Genomic DNA, 27,770 nt, shown 5'->3' with positions numbered 1-27,770 from the left:
GTACCTTTCTGGGTTCCAGCTCCTACAATACTGGGCTGTCCTCTTTGTTGACAAATCGTCTTCTCCACCGACTATAAGCCTCTTGGAAGCTTGTGCTGTGCCCCATGCCTCATTTTACTCTCCTGTCTGGCATAGCCCTTGTTGCAGAATAAATGGTCAGTGATTGTTTGAAGGAAGGAAAGGCAGGAGGAGTTAGGATTTCCTGCTGAAGGTGACAAAGAAGCATCTGATATGTCCAATGTCCTAAAAATTACTTATGCCCTTCCCTTTGGGAACTCAGAGTAGGTACAGATGTGTCTGAAACTCATGTATGGAATCTCAGGTTGACCCAGGCCTTAGACAGAACACATACACTTGCCCATCAGTCACATACACCAGGAACCTACCCCAGCCAGACACTTCCAGGGGCTGGAGAGAAACCACTGTGGTTGAGAGCTGGCCCTGGTGTGGGGAGATCGCAAAAGCATGCATGGACAGATGAGCAATGATTCATGGCAGAAAATGCCAAGTCCCAGGCCTGAGACTGCATGTGCGTGCAGCAGGGGTTGTAAAGAGCTGTGCCCTCCGTAAGCCCCAGGCTCATGGCCTCTCCCACGTCCTGTGGGCTTGCCTTTGGATATAATTTTTTAGACAGACTTTATTTTGGTGAAGAGCAGTTTAAATTTTACAGAAAAAAATACTGGGCAAAAATTTGTTCCCATATACCCCCTCAACTTTCGCTAATTTCCCATTAGTAAAATCTTGCATGAATGTGGTACATTTGTCACAATTGATAAACCAATGGCTGAGACTATCTTCATTTACATTTATAACCTCATGCTCAGCATAGCACCTACTTACTAGATAATCAATAATTAAGATTATTATAGGGTTTATATACTCATAAGTATGTAAAATGTGATTGTAATCCAAGGGAATTAGAATTTCAATAAGTTCTTCTTAAGCAGTCTTCTTTCTTACCAGGTCTCATGACCTTGTCATTGTTGACGTGTAGCTTCCTCATCCTCAGGCTGAGTGGGGCGTACCTCAAGCCTCCACTACTCATGGTCATCCCTACAGGCAAAAGGGATGAGTCAGACTTCTCAAAAGCAAAACCTTTGCTTTAGCATGTGTGTGTTTTCTCTCTGAATTTACAGGGTAGCATAAATGTCATGGATGTGAGTGAGTTTCAGTGGCTCAGTTGTTTACCTTATTTTTATTGTACAATAAGAACATATGGTCAATTCAATTTCTGCTTGCCATTTTCAGTTACTCTTCTGTGTTTCCTTGAGCCTCCAGTCCCAGCTCTGGGGCCAGCATCTATGGCACCTCTCTGCCTATGTTTCTGCACCTATTCAATGAAGATGTTGGGTTAGAGCAATGATTTTTACCCTGTGGTCCATGGAATGTCCTAAGAGACCACAAGAAGTTTCTGGGCATCTGTATCCCTGAAATTGTATTAATATCTTGTGTATCTGAACATTTTTTTTGTGTGTGGTGTTCTTTTTTTTTTAATTATACTTTAGGTTCTGGGGTACATGTGCAGATCATGCAGGATTATTGCATAGGTACACACATGGCAATGTGGTTTGCTGCCTCCATCCCCTCTGCCACCTACATCTGGCATTTCTCCCCATGTTATCCCTCCCCGACCTCCCCACTGCCCTACTGTCCCTCCCTTAGCCCCCCCAACAGACCCCAGTGTGTGATGCTCCCTCCCTGTGTCCATGTGTTCTCATTGTTCAACACCCGACTATGAGTGAGAACATGTGGTATTTGATTTTCTGTTCTTGTGTCAGTTTGCTGAGAATGATGGTTTCCAGATTCATCCATGTCCCTACAAAGGACACAAACTGATCGTTTCTTATGGCTGCATAGTATTCCATGGTGTATATGTGCCACGTTTTCCCTGTCCAGTCTATCATCAATGGGCATTTGGATTGGTTCCAGGTCTTTGCTATTGTAAACAGTGCCCCACTATGAACATACGTGTGCATATGTCTTTAAAATAGAATGATTTATAATCCTTTGGGTATATACCCAGTAATGAGATTGCTGGGTCAAGTGGAATTTCTGTTTCTAAGTCCTTGAGGAAGCACCACACTGTCTTCCACAATGGTTGAACTAGTTTACACTCCCACCAACAGTGTAAAAGTGTTCCTATTTCTCCACATCCTCTCCAGCATCTGTTGTCTCCAGATCTTTTAATGATCGCCATTCTAACTGGCGTGAGGTGGTATCTCAATGTGGTTTTGATTTGCATTTCTCTAATAATCAGTGATGATGAGCATTTTTTCATATGTTTGTTGGCCTCATATATGTCTTCTTTGGAAAAGTGTCTGTTCATATCCTTCTACCATTTTTGGATGGGTTTGTTTGCTTTTTTCTTGTAAATCTGTTTTAGTTCTTTGTAGATTCTGGATGTTAGCCCTTTGTCAGATGGGTAGATTGCAAAAATTTTTTCCTACTCTATTGGTTGCCAGTTCATTCTAATGATTGTTTCTTTTGCTGTACAGAAGCTCTGGAGTTTAATTAGGTCTCATTTGTCTATTTTGGCTTTTGTTGCCATTGCTTTTGGTGTTTTAGTCATGAAGTCCTTGCCTATGCCTATGTCCTGAATGGTTTTGCCTAGATTTTCTTCTAGGGTTTTTATGGTGTTAGGTATTATGTTTAAGTCTTTAATCCATCTGGAATTAATTTTAGTGTAAAGTGTCAGGAAGGGGTCCAGTTTCTGCTTTCTGCACACTGTTTGCCAGTTTCCCCAACACCATTTATTAAACAGGGAATCCTTTCCCCATTGATTGTTATTGTCAGGTTTGTCAAAGAGTAGATGGTTGTAGATGTGTAGTGTTGCCTCCAAGGCCTCTGTTCTGTTCCACTGATCTATATCTCTGTTTTGGTACCAGGACCATGCTATTTTGATTACTGTAACTTCATAGTATAGTTTGAAATCAGGTAGTATGATGCCTCTGGCTTTGTTCTTTTTGCTTAGGATTATCTTGGCTATGTAGGCTCTCTTTTGGTTCCATATGAAGTTTAAGGTGGTTTTCTCCAGTTCTGTGAAGAAGGTCATTGGCAGCTTGATGGGGATAGCATTGAATCTATAAATTACTTTGGGAAGAATGGCCATTTTCATGATATTGATTCTTCCTAACCATGAGCATGGAATGTTTCTCCATTTGTTTGTGTTCTCTCTTATTTTCTCGAGCAGTGGTTTGTAGTTCTCCTTGAAGAGGTCCTTTACATCCTTTGTTAGCTGTTTTCCTAGGTATTTTATTCTCTTTGTAGCAATTGTGAATGGGAGTTCACTCATGATTTGGCTCTCTTTAAGTCTGTTATTGGTGTATAGAAATGCTTGTGATTTTTGCATATTGATTTTGTATCCTGAGACTTTGCTGAAGTTGCTTATCAGTTTAAGGAGATTTTGGGGTGAGATGATGGGGTCTTCTAAATATACAATCATGTCATTTGCATATAGACACAATTTGACTTCCTCTTTTCCTAGTTGAATACCCTTTTTTTTTTTCCTTGCCTAATTGCTCTGGCTAGAACTTCCAATACTATATTGAATAGGAGTGGTGATGGAGGGCATCCTTGCCTAGTGCCGGATTTCGTAGGGAATGCTTCCAGTTTTTGCCCATTCAGTATGATATTGGCTGTAGGTTTGTCGTAAATAGCTTTTATTATTTTGAGATACGTTCCTTCGATACCTAGTTTATTGAGGGTTTTTAGCATAAAGGGCTGTTGAATTTTGTCGAAGGCTTTCTCTGCATCTATTGAGATAATCATGTGGTTTTTGTCTTTGGTTCTGTTTATGTGGTGGATTACATTTATAGACTTGCATATGTTGAACCAGCCTTGTATCCCTGGAATGAAGCCTACTTGATTGTGATGGATAAGCTTTTTTTTTTTTCCCCCCACAACTTGTATATTGGAGGCTATAACTCCAACAAGCTTCAAAATCACTGGAAGATATGATTTCCAAAGTCCAACCAAACAATTTTTTTTCACTGTAAAATAAAGTGTCCACTATGCCACATTTTCTCTTCAAAACATTAGCAAGTAATAATGGAGCGAGGCTGCAGGTTGAAATGAGCCATCTGCCTGGACATTCGTTTGTCATGTGGCACATTTGAATTCACGAGAAGAAGATCTAGAGTATATTTCTCTTGCCTCACTCAGTGCTGACAGTAACTAGGGTTGCGTGTGTTCTGGCTAGGGAAATGGGCATTGCCCAAGCCTGGCCACTCGTTTCTAGAGGCTGTCTTTGGTCACATTTCACAGAGCTGTTCTTCACCAACTCTCTCTGGTGTCTGAAGAGCAAATGCCACACAGCTAAATGCCTGGTGGATCAGGAGCTCATTTCTCATGGCTGTGCCTGAGAAATCATGATGGTTGTATTGTCTGTAGCTGCTGCAAACAGACTTTCAATGTAGGCCTGAACATTGCGCCCATGAATAAATCTCCTTTTGAAATGTGTTAAACTGCAGCAGCCCAGGGGAAAAAGGAAAGTTATTGTGCTCCCTGAGCAGAGGAGAGGCTCTGGGGACATGGTCCAGGTTTTCCCACCGGGAGCTTGGTTAATGTGTTTGACACCTGGTGAGAGCTTGTGCTGTAATTATTAGTCTCCCAGCCAGCAATTTTTATAGGCCCCAAAGCATGATACTCTAGATGTATCTTTCACTCCTGTACTTCCCTTCTTGAAGGGGATTTTGGTTTTTCCCCCTGCATATTCTTTCACTGATGTAAATTGGTTCTCATTTTTCTCTCTGGGCCTTTCTAATTAATGTTCTGGTCTTTCTTTCTTCACACACTGAAGTTTTCTTCATTGTGCTCTTCGCTGAACCGGAAGCACAGAACCCCTTTGGCTGTACTTTCAGCACTGATCTTTGTGAGCCCCACAGGGGTTTCGAGACAAAGCAGGAATGATCCCCAGTGGTCTCCTAGGCTGTGCCCTCCACTCTTGTTGTTACAAGCTAGTTTACAGTATAATACATGATTGCACCTATTAAAGGGACATAGTTCATTTTAAAAGGCAAGAATCTTGGCAAGAAAGGATGGAGGGGCAGTTCCAAAGATTTCCACAAATAATATTCTGATTACACCTCCTTGTCCTTACTAAAGATAGGCTTCTAATTGCATTTACTCAAAGGCTAATGCTACCCAAATGATTATAGCCCAGGCAGGTTTAATTTGGAAGCGGTAGGAGAATAGATGCATGTATTTCTTCATTTATTTATTGGCCATGCACAAGCTGTACTTGACCTAAAAGTAAGGGATGTATAATCAGCCTGCCCCCAGCTTTTCCCCAGCTTCTGAAATCAGCAATCAGCACTGCTTCTTCCCCAGGACCTTCTGCAGCCTTAGCTCTCATCGGCTGCTGGCCACCCCTTGGGGCTGTGCTTGGGGGACCTCTTTGCACATCTCCCACTTGGCAGTCCCAGTGCTTCAGGAGAAAGGCAAGTCTTTAATGACTCTAGTTTGATCTCAGCCCTGCATTTCTGCTTTGAGTTTTGCTGTTACACTTTTTTTTTTTTTTTTTTTTTTTTTTTGAGACAGAGTTCTGCTCTGTCGCCAAGGCTGGAGTACAGTGGCATGATCATGACTCTCTGCAACCTTGACCTCCTGGGTTTAAGCAGTCCTCCCACCTCAGCCTCCAGAGTAGCTAGGACTATAGGCCCAAAACACCACATGTGGCTAATTTTTGTATTTTTTGGTAGAAGCAGAGTTTTACCAGGTTGCTCAGTCTGATCTCAAATTTGTTGGCTCAAGCTACCTGCCGGCCCCAGCCTCCCAAAGTGCTGGGATTCCAGGTGTGAGCCACTGTGCCTGGCCTTTTTATGCTTTTTTGACATTCATCAGGAAGTCTCCCACATGTCTCCTCTTGGTTGCTAAGGCACCTCGCTTTCCTTGATGCTCTGATTTAGAGCTCTCCAGCTGAGTCTGAGTTGGCAGGAACCATCTGCTCCCCTGCAACCTCCCTTGATAGGGGCTGTACCACCCTCACTGACGTGTTCATAGCCAAGGTGAACAAAGAGAAGCGAGGAGAACCTCTGTGAGCTCATGGGAAAAGTTTGAGATTTGCATATACATGAAGCCTCTGTAGCTGCCCTCTTGCTGGTGTAGGATGGGCTCCAACCTACTTCTTCTGCACTACATGTGGAATCTACTTTCTTTTGTTTTGCCTGATTTTCAGGCAGTGGGCACACTTGGAGTTCCTTTCCTTGAGATTTAGGAGCTGTTAGGACAGTCTATACAGTATGCTGCATGTAGTTAGAGGGTCAGTGGACCTGCAAATAGACTGTACTAACCACAGATTGAAGTCATATGTGCACATGCATCTGCACACACACAGACCCACATATACATGTGGGAGACCTTCATAGCGAGCACAGTCTGCAGAGTGGAGAATTGGTGCAGAACTAGGGAGCACGAAGTCTATCGATCATCTTGCCTCAAGGAAACCCTGCACATACATATCCATGTAACCCAGACTGAAAATACCTGAATCTACATAGACAGGCTGCTTCTAAAGAAGGGGTGATTGGACTTCCATAGCAAATGGATCCAAGAGTGAGGTAAAGAATATCCTTGGGAATCTGGCAGGCCAGGTACTGTTCCTGGATGAGCCCTTCACATTCTATTCTAAGCTAAAGGAGAGGCCCGCACAGCCTTGGTGATGTTTCTGTATGTTAAAACTTGGGTGCAACACAAGTGGAATGCCTGGTTTCTTGAACTTGGAATGTTACCCAGCAGATAGAGCTCCAGATCACACCTCCCATGGCACTGTTAGTCTTGCAGCAAGGAACCCAGGACCTGCGCTTTGGGAAGAAGTGCTTCTCCTTTGGCCTGTCTGGGTCTCTCTTGAGCCACATCAAAGGGCTGTCACTAGTTGCTAGTTTGGGCATGATGTCTGACATAGTGAAATGCCTGCTGGATCCTCTTCTACCAGCATAAATTGTACCTCTTGTAAAATGACAAATTATATGTCACTTAAAACATCCTTGCATTCTAATCCTTCCTAAGCCTCTAGGTAGACTGAGGTCTCCTGAAATGTATGTTATGAATCAACAGAATAAGATAAGTTAGGAAGAGAGGCTTTTTGGTACCACTGTTTTAAACATAGCTGGCAACTTTGAGTTTTAATAAAGAACTATGATTTCATTTTACACCACATTATTGTTCTTGGTAGAAAGAGAATGTATTATTGAATTGTCTTTCCAAAGATGGTACTCTAGAGTAATATTCCTTTAAATAAATATTTTGTTCTTTTTATTTCAACCATAATGATGACTCTAGTATTGCTCTAATGTGATATATAGGGACTAATGCATAACATTTGTTAAAATATTGAATGCTTATAAATATTAAAGATTTGCAGTAGTTCAGGAGAAGGTATCTGTCAAAAAAATGAAGTATCACTGCCAGACATTTGTATGAAGGGTAAAAAAAGTTACAACTTAACGGATGCCACATGGTAGGATTTCTGATCAAGACCTTGTCTGGTGCTTTATACCATAGGGAATTAAAAAGAAAAGCATTTTAAGAGACATTTCAGCCAAAATAGGTCATATTTTTACATAGATTAGCTGTTCTTTTGAGCTTTGATATTGAAAAACAAAACTACATTAACATTTATGAGTCTCTAAAGTCTATAGTGAGAATTCTCTTGCTTAAAGCACCAGAGTCATTATTTGGGAACTGTACTACGTATTTTCTTACTCAGTTTTGTTTGAAATAGACAATTTAAACAAATTACTTTAAAGGTTTTGTTTTGAAAATTAAAGATAATGGGAATGGAAAGTACTTATTCCTCGATTAGGAATTGTGGTTTGTTTTAATTAAATGACACTTGGCAAAAAAGAGGAGACATTTTTGGCACTGCTGGGAGTATCTTTGGAATTTGTAGAAGGATGCTTTCTATCTAAGAGTTTGAGATGGAATCAGAGCCTCCCTATGGTCTGGTTCTAGTGCCACTGAGGAATAAGTTGTGATGTCATAGAGGTTAAAAATAAAACGAATGCCGGGCGCAGTGGCTCACGCCTGTAATCCCAGCACTTTGGGAGGCTCAGGAAGGTGGATCATGAGGTCAGGAGTTTGACACTAGCCTGACCAACATGGTGGAACCCCATCTCTACTAAAAATACCAAAAAAAAAAAAAAAAAATTAGCCAGACATTGTGGCACATACATGTAATACCAGCTACTTGGGAGGCAGAGGTTGTATTGAGCCAAGATTGTGCCTCTGCTCTCCATTCTGGTAACAGAGTGAGACTCTGCCTCAAAAAAAAAAAAAATACAATGAATGCATATCAATTAGGAGACAGATGGTCAGATTGCATATAAACAAGATGCAACTATATAAGAAATTCTACATAGATAGGTTAAAAATAAAAGGATGGAAAAAGATATACCATTCAATCACTAACCCGAAGTGGTCATATTCACATCAGAAAAGTAGACTTTAAAACAAGGCATATTGACAGGGATGAAGAGAGACATTACATAGTGATAAAAGGTCAATACACCAAGAAGCCACAACAGTCCCAAATGTAAGCATACTTAACAACAAAACTTCAAAGCGCCTAAAGCAGGAACTCATAAAGATGAAAGAAGAAATACACAAATCCTCTGTAATAGTTGGAGACTTCAGCTCTCCTTTCATACTAATCTATAGAACAAGTAAATGGAAAATTCAGTAAGTATACAGAAGACCTGGACAGCACTATTACTCATTTTGATCTGGTGGATATTTATAGAACAGCCACTCAATAACCGCAGAATACATGTTCTTTTAAAGTGTACATTAGACATTCACCAGGATAAACCATATTCTGGGCCATAAAATAAGCCTTAATAAGTCTAAAAGATTTGATAAAGTATATGTCCTGACCACAAAGAAATTAAATCAGAAATTAGTAGCAGAAAGATATCTGGAAAATGTCTGAATATTTGGAAATTAAACAATACAATTTAATAAACTATGGGTCAAAAAAAATCACAAGGTTAAGTTATTCCACTCTGAATTCAATATTAATAAAATTTGTAAATGAAAACAATATATCAAAATGTACAGGAAGCAGTTGAAGCAGTACTTAGAAATGAACTTACAGCATTAAATACTTAGAAAAAAGACAGTTCTCAAGTCATTTAAATTTCTACCTGAAGAAACTGGAAGAGCAAACTAAACTCAAAGCAAACAAAAGAAAGAAAATAATCAATGAAATAGAAATCAGAAAAACAATAGGAAAAAACCTCTAATGAAATCAATAGCTGATTCTTGAAAAAGACTAATAAAATTGGTAGATCTTTAGTCAGACTGATCAAGTAAAATAGAAAGAAGACACAAATTACCAACACCAGGTATAAAAGGACATTGCTACAGTTAATAAAAGGATGATAGAATATGAACAACTTTATGGCCACACATTTAACAGCTTAAATGGATAAATTCCTTGAAAGACACAAATTAACAAATTTCATTGAAGACGAAAGAGATAATCAGAATAGCCCTGTATTAATGAAGAAATTGAATAAATAACACGAATAAAATGAATAAATAACATTTGTATAGACTTGTTTGTATAAAATAAGTCTATGGAAATCCCTTCAGAAAGCAGAAGGGGAAGCAGTACTCCCAACTCACGAGATCAGCATTGTCTCAATATTAACACCACTGCAAAAAAAAGAAACTATAAACCAGTGTTCCTTATGACTATAGATGCAGAAATCTTCAGCAAAATATTAGCAGTCATTCTCAGCTGATTTTTTTCTAATCCTTAATTTGTATTTTAAAAACTGATTATTTTCACTATAGCACCAAGTAGTAAAACCTTAACTATCAGAATACAACTAATGATAACCTTCATTTTGATGAATCAGGAATGATATGTCACTAGTAACTAAAGGAGACTTTAACTGTGATATTTTGAGTCTACGTATGACATATTTTTGCTTGTCATCTGGTGACAAGGTCTAATGCAAGTCTATTGCCTTTTTTTTTTTTTTTTTTTGAGACAGCATCTCACTCTCACCCAGGCTGGATGGAGTGCAGTAGCATGATCTCAGCTCACTGCAGTCTCTGCCTCCCAGGTTCATGAGATTCTCAGGCCTCAGCTTCCCGAGTAGCTGGGATTACAGTCGTGTGCCACCACACCTGGCTAATTTTTGTATTTTTAGTAGAGACTGGGTTTCACCATGTTGGCCAGACAAGTCTTGAACTCGACCTCAAGTGATCAGCCAGCTTCGGCCTCCCAAAGTGCTGGGATTACAGGCCTGAGCCACTGTGCCTGGCAGCCTATTGCCTTTTTAAGAGTTACTTGGAATTGACTCTTTTCTACTGATGTTCTTCCTGGGTAGGATAAATCTGGCCGACTTCTTTGGGGACCCATGCTTTCACTTGATAGTTTTATTCTTATTTATTAGAAGTCGTATTGACAAAAAACAAAGTCTGTTTCTCTGATACTTGGGGATTCTCAGATGTTATCTGTGAAAGTTGGAAAAAGTGTGATCACCCCAGAGACCAGGGTTCTACTCCAGGCACGATGCAGTGAGAAACTCACTCTATTACTCATATGTTGGGACCACACAAACTCCTTAGAGGTCAGCCTGAGAGTCACCAGGGCCTTGTTTCTTAGGGTCAGAGATGAATTAGATGTTCAGATTGGGGATGGTTGATTTCTCTGGAGCTTTCTAGGTTCTTACTTTTTAGGAAGGTGATGCATTCTCTCTTAATCAGAAGTCTTCATAATTAGCAGGTGTTTGTGGGCTGCATATTGTGTTTAGAGGTGGTAGATGCCAAAGTGGTCAAACAACAGGAAATCTTTGGAGTCACATACCACCCCCCAGACCCCCACCCCACAGCAACTTGCCCCTGCTCCTTAGCAGCAATATGTATTAAGTTGTGAGTTTGGAGGAGCCTGGACTACCTCAGGATATGAGAGAAAGCCACAGTGTCTGCAGTACAGCGAGGGAGTGGGACTGTATGACCAAGGGCTTGGCAGACCATGCAAAGGAGTTTGGATTTCATTCTGGCTGCAGTGGGCAGCCACGAAGGGCTTAAATGGGGAAGTGATGTCATCAAGTGGGTGTTTCCACAGGGTCCTTCTGTTCTTTGCCAGAAGGCAATATGTCTGGTAGGGAGGCCTTTGAAGAAACGACTGCCAAGCAAATACTGAGCTTTACATGCCTGTGTCCTTTTAAATCTCTCTCAGTTGGGGCCTATCCACTTCCTGGGCCACTGTGAAAAACCAGCATATCCATTCTGTCACTAGACTTCTGCAAACTCTTCTGGGGCCATGTGCTTCATGCCACTTGCACAAGAGGGGAATGTGGCTCTGCCCTGAATCCCTTTAGGCTAGAATTGAAGCCCAGGGTGGCTGGCCAGCAACATGACATTGCTTTGAATGCTTTTATTCTATCTAAACATTTTAAATGGTATTTTGCATTCCACTCTGTAATATACATGCTTAATTTAACACAGAACCCATTTTCCTCTAATATTATCTATTCCTATTTTACAGATGAGAACCCAAGGCTTAGAGAGGTAAAGTGTTTTGTTCAAGGTCACATAGCTAGTAAGTGGTGACACCAGGTTTGGAATGCAGGCAGTCTGATGACTCAGTCTTTGCTCCTGATAATGCCATTCTTTACTGTGGTATCCTAGTGCCCACTACTATGCCCAGCAGGTGCTCAGTAAATGTGTTTGGTGATTCTTTTGGAGAAGTTTGACGACTGGTGCTAGGAATACAACCCTATGCACTTGAGCTACCTGGATCAGGGCCAAGAGTGGGTGCCGGGAGGCTGAGCAGGATCCGTGCTCCCTGGCATCCTGCATAACCAGAACAGGACTCCCTCCTGTGTGTCTTCAGCACCTGTAGCACCATCACTCTGGCCAGCTAGTAACTGTGGCCAGCTGGTAACTCTGGCCAGCTGTATGGCAACCCCTGGAGGATGGGCCCTATGTCAAGCTCACCTTCTTCTTCACGAAGCCTGGCCTAACTCGTATATTTGAAATGTGACCAGCTCAACAGTGAGCTTGTGGAAGTCAGCCTAAGTCTTCATCTAGAGAATTCCAAGACTGGGATCTTTCATCTGGCTTGTCCATGGCCAGGACCATCCTTGAACATGAGTGAAAACCCCATCCTTGAACATGAGTGAAAATGGCCAGGCAGAGCTAAGGTTGGCTTCCTGCGTAGAGGCCCTCATACAACTAGAGGGAGCCAGCTAGTCAGTAAAGCTGCCATGTTGCCTTTGGGTCTCCCATGCTGTCTAGGGAACCCTGGGACCAGAAGAGTGCTCAAGGCAGCCCACACACCCCAGAAACAGGAGGTGTAGAAAGCATGGGTATGCAGGGCCTGTAAGGCAGGGGAGGCATGAGGTAGAAGGATAGATTCTATTCTGGCTGCATGGACTTTTCTGGGTATAGTTGACCATCAAGTGGAAATAATCTATACACTGGAAAATAGAGTCTTCAAACAGCTGGAAATAGAGATCTTGAGAGAGGAAGGATGGGAGATGAGGGTTAAAAATCTAGGTACCTTCTCTACAAGTCACACATTCCCTCACTCACCAGACATGTATATGCAACATTCTTCTTATGGTTGGGGGTAAGGTTTGCATCCTGAAAGAAATGAATAGATTTTCATTACCTTTCCAGGGGTAGTTTTGTTATCATTCATATCCTCTCTGTTTTCACTGTCAATTGAGTCAGTTTAATTAATTTGTGTGTTGTATTCTTTATTTCAGAGAAACTGTACAACTCCAGTGGACGAGATCTGAGAAGGGCCCTTTTCTCCCTGAAGCAGATATTTCAGGTAAATAGGAAAAAAAACCAAGCATTTACCTGTTTTCACATTGCTGTGAAATTAGATACAGACAAGCTTCTACCTGAATTTATTATGAAAAGGAAGGACAAATTTAGATTACAATATTTATCTTCAGATTACCATATAAATTAGGTCATAATGCCTATCAGTTGAGAGTATTTTTACCATATCAAATGTTTCAAACATAATAAAAAGTAAAGGCAACTTTATCACATCGTAACATTTTTCCATATTTACTTCTAGATTTTTTTTTATTATACTTTAAGTTCTGGGATATATGTGCAGAACATGCAAGTTTGTTACATAGGTATACATGTGCCATGGTGGTTTGCTGCATCCATCAACCCGTCATCTACATTAAGTATTTCTCCTAATGCTACCCCTCCCCTTGTCCCCCCATTCCCCAACAGGCCCTGGTGTGTGATGTTCCCCTCCCTGTGCCCATGTGTTCTCATTTTTCAACTCCCACTTATGAGTGAGAACATGTGGTTGGTTTTCTGTTCCTGTATTAGCTTGCTGAGAATGATGGTTTCTGGCTTCATCCATGTCCCTCAAAGAACATGAACTCATTCTTTTTTATGGCTGCATAGTATTCCATGGTGTATATGTGCCACATTTTCTTTATCCAGTCTATCATTGATGGGCATTTGGGTTGGTTCCAAGTCTTTGCTATTGTGAATAGTGCTGCAATAAACATACGTGTGCAAAGCCTATTAGAGATATAACTGAAGACCTGTGTTCTGCTCCCAATTCCCAATCAATCTCTTTTCCCCCTACCCCCACATGCATGTTTCCTAATGGTAAATATTCACCAACAATATGTGACATTCTTTTTTATGAGCTGTATACACATATGATCATGTTGCATATATCCTACTTCTGCTTACTGAGAGTGGGATAGGTGTAGGCATAACTGACGTAGCTCAGATTGAGGATTGCATTGGATGAATAAAACACAAGTTGTTTTGTTTATTCTTCTATCAGCAGATGGTTTGGTTAATTTCCAGTATTTTGCTGTTATAAACAATGCTATTGTGACTATGCCCCTTGTGTACCTGTGCAAATCTGTCTTGGATTCCATAATATCCTTCCATCCTAGGCCTTCCCTCCATTCCTATGCTGAGAAAGTCACAAGCATAATGAAGAGGACTAAGACTGGTGTGCAGACAAGCCCCAAGGTGATCACCCATGTGAGAGCATAGGTGATCACCCTGCAGAGGGCAGGGTCGGGAGATGGGTTCATGGAGAAGATGGCCTTCATGCTGAGCTTGTGTCTGTCTAGGTTCATTGTTTCTTTCTGTTAGAATTTTGGATTCTAGTTTATATCCTACCTCTTTTCAGTTCCCATCTCATCTACATCCTTGAAAGATTATCTTTATCAGTGATAGTTGTCAGTGATAGCCAGAGTGGATTTCTCCCTGTTTGAGAGGGAATAGGAAAAAGCGTGGGCCCCAAATCTGTCCCATCCACACATTCTTGTCCCATTTTTCTTTCACTGTGTTCAATTGTACCATTATCTTTTTTTTTCTTCAGAACAGCGTTCCTTTTCTGTGTTGACATTTCTGGAGACAAATCCTCTTTCTTTTCTTCCAGTAGCCATAGGTTTGAACCTGGTGCACCCTTGCTCCACCCCACTGCATACTTTGGAAACGCTTTGGGGTTTAGAGGTCTGCCTTGGTTCATGACTGTCCTCCTCTCACCTGGAAAACTGCAGCAGCTATTCATGGAGCCATGTGTGTTTGGTTCTCTCTAACTCAGTCCATTCTTAGCTTCCCACCAGAGGGAGTTACTCTCTTGGTTCCATGTTGCCTTCTGGGTTACATCTGAATTTCTCAGCATAACATGGAAGTCCTTCTTGATCTGGTCTCTGCTGCCCACCTCTCTGTCCTTGGCTACATCCTGAGTTCCTCCTGCAGTTGTACTCCAAATGTAAGGCTTGCCCTTTCTCTTCTATACCTTTGCCCTGGACCTACAACTAACTAACTTGTTTATTTGTTTATTGAGATAGAGTCTCGCTTTATCACCCAGGCTAGAGTGCAGTGGCATAATCTTGGCTCACTGCAACCTCTGCTTCCTGGGTTCAACCAATTCTCCTGACCCAGCCTCCCGAGTAGTTGGGATTACGACCACCTACCACTGTGGTCAGCTAATTTTTATATTTTTAGTAGAGACAGAATTTTGGCATGTTAGCCAGGCTGGTCTCAAACTCTTGACCTCAGGTGATCCACCCACCTAGGCCTCCCAAAGTGTTGGGATTACAGGTGTGAGCCACCACATCTGGCCTGGACCTACAAGTTCTATCCCAGAATGTTTTGCCACCCCACACCCACTCTCTATGTCTCTCAGTTTTCCTTCTGGTATCTCTTCCTGCTAGGGATCCTCTCTCAGAATGATCCCTCACCCTAGTCAGGGTCCCTCCAAATACCATTAAAAGTATCCTGTGCTTACCTCTTGTACAGGTGGAGTGTCCTTAATTTGAAAATCCAAAATTAGGAATGCTTCAAAATTTGAAAGTTTTTGAGTGCTGACATGATGCCACAAGTAGAAAATTCCACATTTGATCTCATGTGACGGTCACAGTCAAAGGGCAGGCTCACAACACATGATTTATTCAGCATCCTCAAGGAAAAAGACCCTCCCACCACCTTTCAGCTATGATACATATTTTCCACACATGCCCAGATTCCTCCATGCAAGCATGCCCACAAAGGGCGATGAAATGGCCTGTGTGCAGGCCGGACACACCAGTGGCAGGTTCCCCATAATGCCCACATGGGCCGAAGTGTATGTGCATTACTCATTGTGTGTGTTTGCTTATTCTGTGCTCTGTGGTATAAAGGTATTGTTGAAAATGTCCAAAAGGCCTGAAGATACCTCCTTGGGTAACAGTGACAAAAAAGAGAAGTCAGCCAGGCATGGTGGCTCATGCCTGTAATCCCAGCACTTTGGGAGGCCCAGCCAGGTAGATCACCTGAGGTCAGGAGTTCAAGACCAACTTGGCCAACATGATGAAACCACGTCTCTATGAAAAACAAACAAAAAAATGAAAAAAACAATTAGCTGGGTGTGGTGGAGGGCACCTGTAATCCCAGCTGCTCAGGAAGCTGAAGGAGAATCGCTTGAATACCAGGAGGTGGAGGTTGTAGTGAGCTGAGATCACACCATTGCACCTTACCTGGGCAACAAGAGCAAAACTCTGTCTCAAAAAATAAAAGGAAGTCATTTATGTTTATCTGTAACTCAGAGTGAAGCTGTTGGAGAAATTGGGCAGTGGTGTAAGTGTGAACTGTCTTCCAGAAGAGTGTGGTGTTAGAAAGATCGCCATAGATGACCTGAAGAAATAGAAGCATAAACTGTTGAAGTTCTATGCGGAAAGCAATGAGCAGAAGTTACTGAAAAATAGGAGAACATTTCATGAAGCTAAAAGTGAAGATCTCAATTGCGTATAGAGTGGATCCATTAGCAATGCAGTGAACATATGCCATGTAATGTATGCTGATTGTGAAACAAGCAAAGATCTATCATAAACTGAAAGTGGAAAGGAACTGCATATTTTTAATAGGCTCGTTGAAGAAATTTAAGAAAAGACACAACATTACATTTTTAAAGATTTGTAGCGATAAACCTGTGCTGACCTATCATAAAACAGTGGAGAAATTCATTGACAAGATTGCTAAGGTCACGACTGATGAAAATTTGATGCCAGAACAGGTGTATGAAAAAACATTACTGTTTTGTAGATACAGCCCCAGAAAGACACTGGCTAGAGCTGGTGAGACAGCTCCTAAGGGAATTACAAATGCCAGGACACAGAATAACTACGGGGCTGTGCTAATGCCACAGGCACACATCAATGAAAATTTGCTGTGATAGGCAAATGTATCCTCACCATTTTAAAGGAGTGAATTTCTTACTATTCCATTATCACACTAACACAAAGCCATGGATCACTGTATCATTTTTTTCTGTACTGAGGGCTTGGGCTTACTTCAGGGAAGCTGGACTAGATAATGATGGCAAGATTTTTTCCTCAACAACTGTTCTTCTCATCTTCCAGCTGAAATTCTCATCAAAAATAATGTTTATGCAATGTACTTTCCCTCAAATGTGACTTCATTTATTTTGGGCATTCTTAGGTCAATGAGGAATCAATTCTTAGATCCATTAATAAAGGGTATTCTTAGATCAATGAGGAATCAATATTAAAAACGGTTTTTTGAACAGCATGCTAGCAGCAGTGAACAGAGGCATGGGTGTGGAAAGTTTTCAAAAGCAGTTTAGCATGAACGATGTTTAGCATGAAGGATATACTGCTGCCAACACTGGAAACACAACTAAAGACCCAGCTGTGCATGCCTGGCACAGCCTCTAACCTGTGACTGTGTTTAGTGATGATGATGAACAGGTGGTGACTTTGTAGGATTCTGTACATCAAGTGAGAAGAAAATGATGTCTGATCTCCTTATAAATACAAACATTGTTTGAATGTTTATCTTCAGAGTCCATCAGTGAGCTGGAAGAAGTGGATATTGAAGTTTGTAACATTGATGAAGAGGCCTCAGTTGTTCATTCTTGAATCAATGGTGAATTGAAATAGCTAAAATGTTTCTGAATCAAGGTACTCTTATATAAGTGATGAAGATGATAACACTGTAGAAAAAGTGCCGAGAGATGACATGGCAAAAGTATCTGATGGCTTATTGAAGTGTAGAGCAGTGTGCACTCAAAACAGAACAAGAAATCATGTTAGTTTATAAAATCAAAGATTTCTAAGACAAAAACTCTTGTTAATGAGGCAGATGATGGAGAAAATGTTTTAAAAAGCCCATCCAGAAGAATGCTTCCTTATCCCTAGAGTACCCACTTCTAGTCCCTCAACAACTTGTGATGTTTAGTCTCACCCCCAAAATAAAATATAGTGTATAGCAGCCTTTTAATCAAAACAGAACATTGTAGGGGGAGACTGAAAGCCTGCTGTTGTTTAGCAGCAGAGACAGATATTCTGGTGATGCCACTGTACTGCTTAGTTACCCAGAACATGTTATCATTTTTCATTGTATAAATGGCATGTCATCTTTTTTACTGTTAAGTACTTATGTGTGAATAAGTGTAAGACAATGATTGCATATTGGTAGCCTCTAAATTCAGTGTCGGGAATGGTGGTGGTACCAGGCTAGCACAGATCACCTACGTGGGTGGCTAAGATAGTGACACCTTTACTTTCTGATAGTTCAGTATTCACAAACTTTGTTTCAATCACAAAATTATTTAAAATATTGTATAAAATTACTTTCATGCTATATGTAAATTGTGTGTACAAAACCTAAATGAATCTCATGTTCAGCCTTGGGTCCCATCCTCAAGATATGTCATTATATATATGTAAATGTTCCAAAAAAAAATGGAAACACTGCTGGTCCCAGACATTTTGGATAAGGGATACTCAACCTGTATAGAACTTAAGATGCTTCAGAGCAGTTGTCTTCAGTCTGGTAGTCCGTGAGCTTACTGGGTTTCATCGCCAGGCCTTTTGTGCCTAGCATACTATCTGGTACCACTTAAACTATAAATGAATGGACTGGGTAACTTGAATTGTTTTCTAGCAGATGTCTCTGTCTTCAGTCTTTCCTGTCTCTAATGTGGTAAATACTATGCTAACTAACTAATTATTCCAAAGCTCCGCTTCAGAGTATCCACATATGTCTTCCTGATACTTCGCTGAACAAAACAAAACTTCTTCACCTTCCATTATGTCCTGTTCTTGGACTGCGATCCCCAACTGCAGTTGGGATAGACTCTTCCTATGGTACCAGAGGGCCATACTCACACCACTCCTCCTCCTTCCTCATTTAGTCTGTCACAAGCCTGCCTCTTGTCTCCATTCTTCAGCTTTGACTTCTCTCACACCTGACTGAGACCTGGTGGCGGAGCCACACAGCTAATAACTATTCCAAGTGACTTCAAAACACTGTAATTTGTGCACTGTGAGTAGGATGTACCCTAAGAATGAAAAGAACCACCCAAAAATCCACAACCACAACAAAACTGTTTACAATGATCATATTGGTGATGATAGTGTTGGTATTACTATTCTGAGACTGGTGTGCATGAGAGAGATTCTAATTGTAATTCTAAGCATTCTTAAAAATTAAGATTCTTAAGTTTAACAACTCTGTGTCCCTGAATTTAATTGGAAATATCAGAATGAACCCATGTATATTATCTGAAACAAATAAGCATTTTTTTAAAAAAGAGCTAGAAGCAATGATCAATTCATTAGCAAAAAGCACCACTAGCAATGAGATTATGGTCTGAAACACCAAAAGGAACCAGAACTTCTTGGAGAAATGGCTGATTCCAAGTCTGGAGTGGGAAACATAATAAAATAAATTAATAAACTTGGAACATCTTATTGTACAGAGAGCAAGAAAGCTATCAATAGTCTAGGATTATTTCCAAAAGAACTCAGAAGTAAGTTGAAGGGTCTCCCACTGGCTTGCCAAAGATGAGACAGTGAACATCAATAAAGGTGATAATTGCAGTGGATCAAAACACACAAAGTAAGTTTGTATTGATGAGTTCATAACGATACTACACAATAACAATGGATTGACAGAAAATAAGTGAAAGATGCTAGCTAACTAGCTCAATATAGGAAAATGCTAGTGAACTAGCTTACTATTTTGCAAGTGAATTAAGTTTCAGTATCTCACATTTATTTTGCCCTGTCACTTATGAACTTTAGGATGATCAAATAGTTGAGGGGAAGTCTTGTTTGTAGAAATATTCTAGCTAATAAGTAAGAGGGAGTAACAGAATTAGAATATTACTATTCTGCAGCCCCTAATGATTTAAGGGATCTATGTGGTGAGCCTCAAGAACCGCTGACATGATGAGCATGAGATTCAGCCAGGTATCAGGTACCTCCCAATGGAAATACAAACTACCATCAATGATGCAGTCAAGCCAAAAAAATCACCTCCGAATCTGCATGCCTCTATATGCAATAAACTATTTGTAAATGATCCAAGAGGCACATGTTAAACTACACCACAGGGGTGTAACCAACAAAATCCAGACTGTGGGCTACTCTACAGGACAAATGATCCGGTTTCTTCAACACATAAATTCCAATGGAAAAAAAAAACAAAACAAACTTTGAATTAAAAGATGTTCAAGAGTCATATCAACTAACTGCAATGTATGAATCTTATTTGGATACTAATAAAACTGTGAAAAACAGTATTTATGAGATAGCTGGACATTTGCTCACTGACCAGACATCTGATAATGAATGAAAAGTATTAATTTTAATTGTGAGTACATATTTTTAAGAAGACTTCCTGTAGTTTAGAGATACATATTGGAATGTTTATGGATTAGATGATATGATATATGGGACCCACTTCAGATTAATGTGGCAGGGAAAGGGTTAGCATGATCAATGAAGCAGGGTTGGTATGCGTTGATTGGCACCTGGGGTTCACTAGACTATTCTGTTGCCTTTTGTATATGTTTAAAATTCTCACAATTGAAAACATTAAAAATAAACATGCTTGGACTCTTGTAGATCCCTTTAACCAAGTTCACTCTGTAGTGTGTGTTCTCTGAATTCCCAGGACCGTCATTAAACAAATATTTTTGAGCAGCCTCATTGGCACCGTGTAGGCAAGGAAGAAGGTGCTTGTTACCAGAAGTTTATAGTCTGTTTGGAAGACCACACACGTGTGCACAAAACAGCACTCGACCACAGGGCAGTGACGCATGGGGAATTAACTGGATTACACAGGCAGCGGTGCTGTCTGGGCATGGATCACCACCTTCAATACGCGTGGGTCAGAGTCTCCATCATCTCTCGTGTTTTCTAGATGTGGAGGTTCTTTTCCAAACTAGGTTATAAGTGTCTGAAAAACAGAGGCATTGGTCATCTCTTTGCGTTGAATATTCCTTGACCAATAGGCATGTAAAAAAATGATCCCAGGTTAATATATGGCTATTACAGAAAATCCTGAAATGCAGTAATAAGCACCTATCAGTGTTAACATTTTCATTTCATTCTATTCTGAAACCAGTGTTTTAAAGATCATTTCTTAACGCTCATGTATTTTAGGATATATGTGTAAAATCTAGCACATTGCCAATTTGGAAGATTTTCTGCACATTTATTATCAATAAATGTCTCTTTCCTAAGTGCCTTATCTACATATGTGCATAAATTTCGGTTAAAGTTCTGAACGATTTTTATAAACACTGTCTCGCCTGTCCAGTGTTTTTTCCAAGTGCCTTTGCCAGACAGTCAATTCTCTGGTATATTAATATTAGTGATTAGCTTGAGTGGTTTCTTGAGAGCTTGTTCTCACTTTTTCACCATGAAGTCATGTGTGAATCTAGTTTTAGTTAAAGTAATAAACATTTGTTACATGCTTGGAAAAACTTTCTGACTAGACATGAGCTCATCTAAATGTTCGCTTTTCACATATGCTGGTGGAAAAGGATATGGATGGAGAGAGAATTATTTTTTATTTCCTTTATACATATGAGTGTAAAGTAATTTTCCAAAAACTCATGATATTGTCCCATTTTCTTTCTTCCAAAGCCATGATTATCTTGAAGTCTGAGTTAACACAGCTGTCTTTCATTACATTCAGGGCGCAGGCATCACTCACCCACCCTTCCCCCCAAGTGAGCTCTGACCCTGGAGAGCTCTTTCCTGGTTCAAAGGGAGCCTTTGCTGAGCCTGCCCAGATTTACCTAGTCCACCATCTATATAATTGGAAAATGTCATGAAAATCAAAATAAGGGGCTGAGTTCATGTAGGAACAGAATTGTGCCAGTTCATCTACATTATTTTTTCTCTTTTGGAGATAAGCCATGGTTGCTGACTTTTCGCATAATAATAACCTTTCATTATTCCATTAAGCTTTCTACCATTTACATCATGGAGGTTTTTTTATTTTTGCTCTGTTGTGATAATTTAAGATGAATGTTCCAGCTTTATCCTAGATGGGTTTGAGACAAGGCACTGTCCAATTGAAGGAATCTCCTAATCTCAACTGAGGAAAACAATGGCAGAAAAATCCCTCTCAGAGAGCTCCAGAGAGCTTGGTACTATGGAAAAATGACTGGGCTCGGGTCTAGCTGAATGGAGTAAAGTGATCTTGGCTGAATGGAGTAAAGTGACTGCCACTCCTGAGTCTTAGTGTCTTTATCTGTAAAGAAAAGATAGCATTAAATCAGTGGTTCTTAAAAAGGCAACCTTTGAGGATTTCCTGAGAATTTAATAGCAGAGCCTTGGCCCCACCTCAGAAATTTGGATTATTTCCATCTGGGTAAGGTCCTGCTTTCCAGTCCTTCTTAAAGCTCCCCAGATGATTCTAATGTGAAGGAGTCTGGGGTGAGAACCATCTGACCTCTTCAGAATCACCTGCTTCTGAGCTTGAGAAACAGGGCCTCACTGTAGGGATTCCTATTCAGGAGGCAGGAGGCCTAACAAATTACCAGGAGATGCACTTGCTCCTAGTCTCTGTTGGCTGATAGGTCTGGAGACTTTTGTCTGAGAACCATCGAGTGAGATGACTCCTGAGGTTTCTTCCATGTCCTGCCTTCTGTGATCAGGTCTGCAAGCCGACCAAGGCGGTCCTTTCAAGGGATGGCACGGTTGCTCCAGGTTAATGGCCAATCCTGCATCCTGCTTCCATGCTTGTCCTGCAGGCAGCACAACTACTGGAGGTTGGATAAACTGCTTCCTTTGGGTCTCAGTCTTTGCAAGACCCTTTTCTGGAACCGCTGTCCGAAGGACTGTTTTTAGAACACAGGAGTGGCTTTGAGTTCTTCACCTGATGGTCTTTGCCGCAATCAAATGTTTCCTCTAGTTAAAAACCAGCAAGCTTCTCGTGGCCAGTCCCTTAGGACCCGTTGGGGAGTAGAGCCTGGTGTTTTTTGAAGAATGAAAAACAAGACACTGTAAATATTTCTAGCAGTGAGGAGATTCATTTGCCTTATCTTTATTAGATTGCCCAGGAGGCAGTAATTGGTCTTTGGCAAAGGACAATGTGAGGACTGGTTGTAAAATTCTTTTGGCAACAGTTGAGATGCTTCATTTGAATAGAGCAGAGCAATCTGTAGGGGCTGTTCTGGATTCAAAGGCTTTTATATAGTTTTAGCAGCACAGTTGGGAGGGAAGATGGACAGAGACAGTATTTGAAGTCTTGTTTTTTCTTTCCTACCAGGATGACAAGGATTTGGTGCATGAATTTGTAGTGGCTGAAGGTCTGACATGTTTGATCAAGGTGGGAGCTGAGGCTGATCAGAACTATCAGAACTACATCTTAAGGGGTAAGTCATGACTGGGCATGCAGCGGCTGCCCCAGCTGAATGGGGAATCTGGGTTTACCTTCAGAAACTTAACGACTGAGAGCTTTTTAAAAGACTTGGATTTGAGAGTAAGGTGGTAAAGACACCCTACGGCAAAAAACATCTGCATCAGGTTTTATCAATTCCTAGTAATTGGTGACTGTGCTAATTTTTACTGACTCACCTGAAGTGATTTTACCAGCTTATTAGGAAAAATGTACCATTCACTGGGTTCTTTATAATCTCTCTTCTTTGTTGAGGAAGGAGACGTACTAAATGGCCTTGGGTAAAAGCCTGCATCTCAGCAGAAAGCCACCCCAAACCAAAGGGGCCAATTTATTTATTGGGGAAAAAGAAATGATTTCATTACAAAGCAATGCAAATGTGGAGTTTGAAGCATTGACTCCTGTTCCAGTTCATGAAGTTAATGGTGCTTTTATAGACATAGGTTTTTTTGTGCATCTTTATATAATTTCATTTGATCCTGAAAAACAACCTGTTTAAAAAAATAAAAAGGCAGGACAGAAATGATTAGGTTGAACCATATGAAACTGCTGCTATCAACAGTTTTGACCTACAAAAGAACTTTTATATAGTTTAATATTATCTACATTTTGCAGTTGAAAACAACTTGATACTTAAAGAAGTCAAGCTTTTTACCTAATAAACTCAATTCCTATAGTGCACCAGGCAGCAGCTGTGCCCATGCACTGAGGTATGTCAAGGTGGTCAGGGTTCTGTCATCCCCTCTGTATCTATGCCTGTGACCCCACAAACTGCATGTTCAGCGCTCATAGGAGAAAATAAAACCACCCAAACCTTCCTTTCTTTTCTGGTTGGGTGAAAGAAGAATGAAAATCATACATGAAAAGTATTATTATTATTATTATTATTATTATTTTTGAGACGGAGTTTCGCTCTTGTTACCCAGGCTGGAGTGCAATGGCGTGATCTCGGCTCACTGCAACCTCCGCCTCCTGGGTTCAAGCAATTCTCCTCCCTCAGCCTCCCAAGTAGCTGGGACTACAGGCGTGCACCACCATGCCCAGCTAATTTTTGTATTTTTTAGTAGAGATGGGGTTTCACCTTGTTCACCAGGATGGTCTCGATCTCTTGACCTCGTATCCACCTGCCTCGGTCTCCCAAAGTGCTGGGATTATAGGCGTGAGCCACCGCGCCCAGCCCGAAAAGTATTATTTAATATCAGATGTCTGTGTTTGGAGTTGAATGAGACCAGGAAACTGACAGTCATCTCATCTGTTTTGTTTTGCCTTGAGAATGCTCCCTTAGGTTTTGTGGTGTTTTCCAGCCAATCAGAACTTTCAGTCCTTCCTTCTTTCCCCTCTTCTGTAGCATCACTGTAATAAAAAGCAACAGAGAGAACTTAGGGCTCATTAAAACATTTTTTTAAGGTTGTCTTTTCAAGTCAGTGTTGTCTTTGTTGATTCTGATAAATGGCAAATGTATGTGAGTTCCTGAGCCTCTCACTTTGCTGTCCCATGGTGTGTGTGCAGCAGTGTTTGTGGGGCTGTGGAGTTGGCTCTTTTTGTCCACCCTCAGTCTTTTCCTGGGCTTGTAATAGATCTTCCATTACAAGTAGTCAGCAGAGATGCTTTATTGCTGAATTTTGTGATTTCTATCCTTAATAATGTAAACATTTATATCAAAGCTGTTGTGCCATGTTGCATCCAAATGCAGCCATCTGTGTGTCTAAAGAGACGAGCGCAGGCCTGGATTCTTACCCATGTGTTTCTGTTCACATTGGGCTAACACCTAGACAGGAGGAAGGTGCAGAGATAAGGGTGGGAGAGCTTCCTCTAGTTTATTTTCTAAGTATAATATCGATGCCCATATGTTGAACCACGTTAGGAGATATATTTAAAATTGCCTAATTCTGAATAGTGGGTCCACACTGACAATATATATTTTGTTCATGTTTAAAGTGTACATCATTTTAACTTTACCAAAAAATAAGTTATCCCCGACATACACAGACACACCTCTGGAGAGCTATAACCATCTTCATGTTTATCCCCATTCTTCTGACCCTTATCTAGGAGCATACTCGTGTGTTTCTATTATGTGATCATCAGTGTAAGTGTTTACATCCAATCCTGGTTGAGGGGGACAGCCCTGTCTGCTGTGGTCAGAACTCACCTCCTCTTCCGTAGACCTCATATGGATTAGAACTGGATCACATGACCCTCTGTAGCTGCAAGGGAGGCTGGCAAATGGAGTGCCTTCCTAGACGCCACAGGGGAGGCAACAGAGAGAAGGGCATGGGCTTGAGGGTTATGAGTCCCAGCTGCCTAGAGGGAGTTTGGAAAGAAAATTAAGCATAGCTGAGAAAGCCCTTTCCGGTGAGCAACAGTGAGACCCCTCCCACCGGTGGTCTGCAGGCTGCTGAGGGAATCCTTGTGCATGTGCAGGTTAAACACAGGTCCTGGTTGCCAGCGGTGTGAATTGTACTTGCTGGCAATGAAAGGCAGTGTTGATACAGGGAACTTCATCCACATCCTCTACCTCAGTGAATATTTACCATGAAGCTTGCAGTAGTTAATTTTATGGTGTTCTTACCTGAAACAGAAAGGTGCTAGAGGCAATTCCTGAATGTTCTCAGAATGCCCACCTGTGACCAGGGGAGAGCCCCGTCAACCAGCTGCTGCTTCTCTCATCCAGCTTTTCTGCCTCTCCTTCTAGAAAACGCCAGGGAGGTGAGGCCCTAGCTGCAGACAGCTCTTCCTAAAACGTGAGAAGACCTCATATTTCCATCGTCACCACCAAAGCCTTGTGTTCATATTTTCCATTCCAATAGTGTCTCATTACTTGCTACCAGAAGGCTCATCATGCATTATCTGAAAGATGAGCACTCCATTCAGGCTACTGCAAGACATTTTGCTTTCACAGAACAGAGATGCCTTTGCATGCCTATGTCTCAGAGGACTTGGTCACCAGGGCACTGGGCCCAGTTGTCACCACATTTTGATGTGTGTGACCAAAGCCCATACCAGGAAAGTAACTTCTAAGGGATGGAAATGACACGTTTCTTAGGATGTGATATTTGTGTTTTCCTACAGGGAAGCTGTGATTTTTCCCTAGCTCATACGTGGAGTCATTCCTTTGTGACTGAACAATTTCTCATGTAGGCTTTAAGGTTGTGCTAACTGTTGGCAGCCACTGAACATTTGCAATCAAGAACAACCTTTGAATTGCCTCTTTATTTGTCCATCCATGTTTTAACCATATTATCTTGGGTGAAGACTGGTGAGGCCAGAGACAGATCAAGAGAAAAGTCTGGGAAAAGTTTTGCAGTTATTTTATTCACAGTTCCTTGGGGAGAAGACATGGTACCCATGCAGGGCCACTCAGGAAGCGCAGAGGTTGGTCATGAGGTGGAGGGAGAGGCAGACTGTGGCAAACACCTGCATGTGCCTTCCAAGGGACAGGCAAGCTGGCTAAGGATTGGCCCCAAGGCTCAGGGTGGCCCTGGAGTGGGGAGGGCCTGTGTATAGTGGCCCAGGGTGTGAGAGCCCAGTGGGAGAGAAGGTTGGGTGTGGGCTTAGTTGCTGCTGGAGAAGGGGAACTGGCTGGTCGCTAGCCAGGGCCTCAAAACTGAGTTAAGCTGGACACAGTGGCATATGCCTGTCATCTCAGCTACTTGGAGGCTGAGGCTGGAGGGTCGTTTGAGCCCAGAATTTGAGATTACAGTGAGCTATGATTGCACCACTGCACTCCAGCCTGATTAACAGAGCAAGACCCTGTTTTTAAAAATCTGTGGCAAGATAGCATCTTTAAAAATGATGTTGCCAACCAATTGTCCTAGTGCCTCGACAAGTGTGCCCATCATGAAGTCATCTCAGGAGGTTTGCTCTGTGTGGCCACGTGGGAGTCCTATGGCCCCAGTGGAAACAAGAACATGTAGAGAACCTAGGACTTTCCCAGATCTGCTTTTAGAACTCTTAATTTATCTTTATTTGTATACACAGCCCCCTCTCAGCATTTTTCTTAAGGCCCAAGAGTCCACTGCTTTTCTTTGAGGCTGTGTCTGCTGAGCGGTAGAAAGAAGTTTAGTTACAGTATAGGCAAGTGCAGTCCAAAGCTGCGAGCAGGCTGCTGGGAAGAGGTCTCAACTGTACAACATGGAGGAATAATATTTATCTGATTTATTTTTCTTGGGCGGTTGTAGCTAATGATCTAAAGGTTTTCAGGATAGCCAGTATTTAATTTAAATCTACTGTGGAATTTTGTACCTCACAATTATTCTTATGGAAGGAGGACCTGGAGTGGTATATTCCTGGGAACTTAAACTTTCTGCACACATTCCTGAGCCTTCTCTATGGGCCGTGCACCATGTCAGGCCCTAGGGTTGTGACGATGAAACCAAGATACACCCTATGCATGTTGAAGCAGGTCCCTATGGGGTCTCCTGCATGGCATATTTTATATGCTGAATTGCATGTGTCTTGTAAGCTTGGAAATTGCATATGTGCGATATGCTTTGGAGGAGAAAAGAGAAAGAGATAAGTAGAAATAGTAAGACCAGCTGCCCTTTCTGGCTGTAACTCAAGAGAAACCACCTCTTCGGGCTAGCTTTACATGGAGAAATTTAATG

At 41.3% G+C, this 27,770-nt stretch overlaps 1 protein-coding gene across 3 annotated transcripts in view; it reads left to right on the top strand.

The window, feature by feature from the left end:
• The window catches only part of FHOD3 (formin homology 2 domain containing 3), a 496,822-nt gene that overhangs the window by 203,231 nt on the left and 265,821 nt on the right, over positions 1-27,770 (top strand). For all 3 annotated transcript variants that reach the window (XM_064379256.1, XM_064379255.1, XM_064379250.1), the window contains exons 4-5: positions 12,726-12,793; positions 23,035-23,140. In XM_064379256.1, the coding sequence (XP_064235326.1) occupies positions 12,726-12,793; positions 23,035-23,140 (174 nt within the window). The remainder of the gene's footprint in view (positions 1-12,725; positions 12,794-23,034; positions 23,141-27,770) is intronic.

The sequence above is a fragment of the Aotus nancymaae genome, unplaced genomic scaffold (assembly GCF_030222135.1).
Source record: "Aotus nancymaae isolate 86718 unplaced genomic scaffold, 86718_ANA_hifiasm-v0.15.2.pri h1tg000020l, whole genome shotgun sequence".
Taxonomy (NCBI): Eukaryota; Metazoa; Chordata; class Mammalia; order Primates; family Aotidae; genus Aotus; species Aotus nancymaae.
The sequence above is the reverse complement of the archived record's forward strand: the minus strand, read 5'-3'. Positions and strand labels throughout refer to the sequence as shown.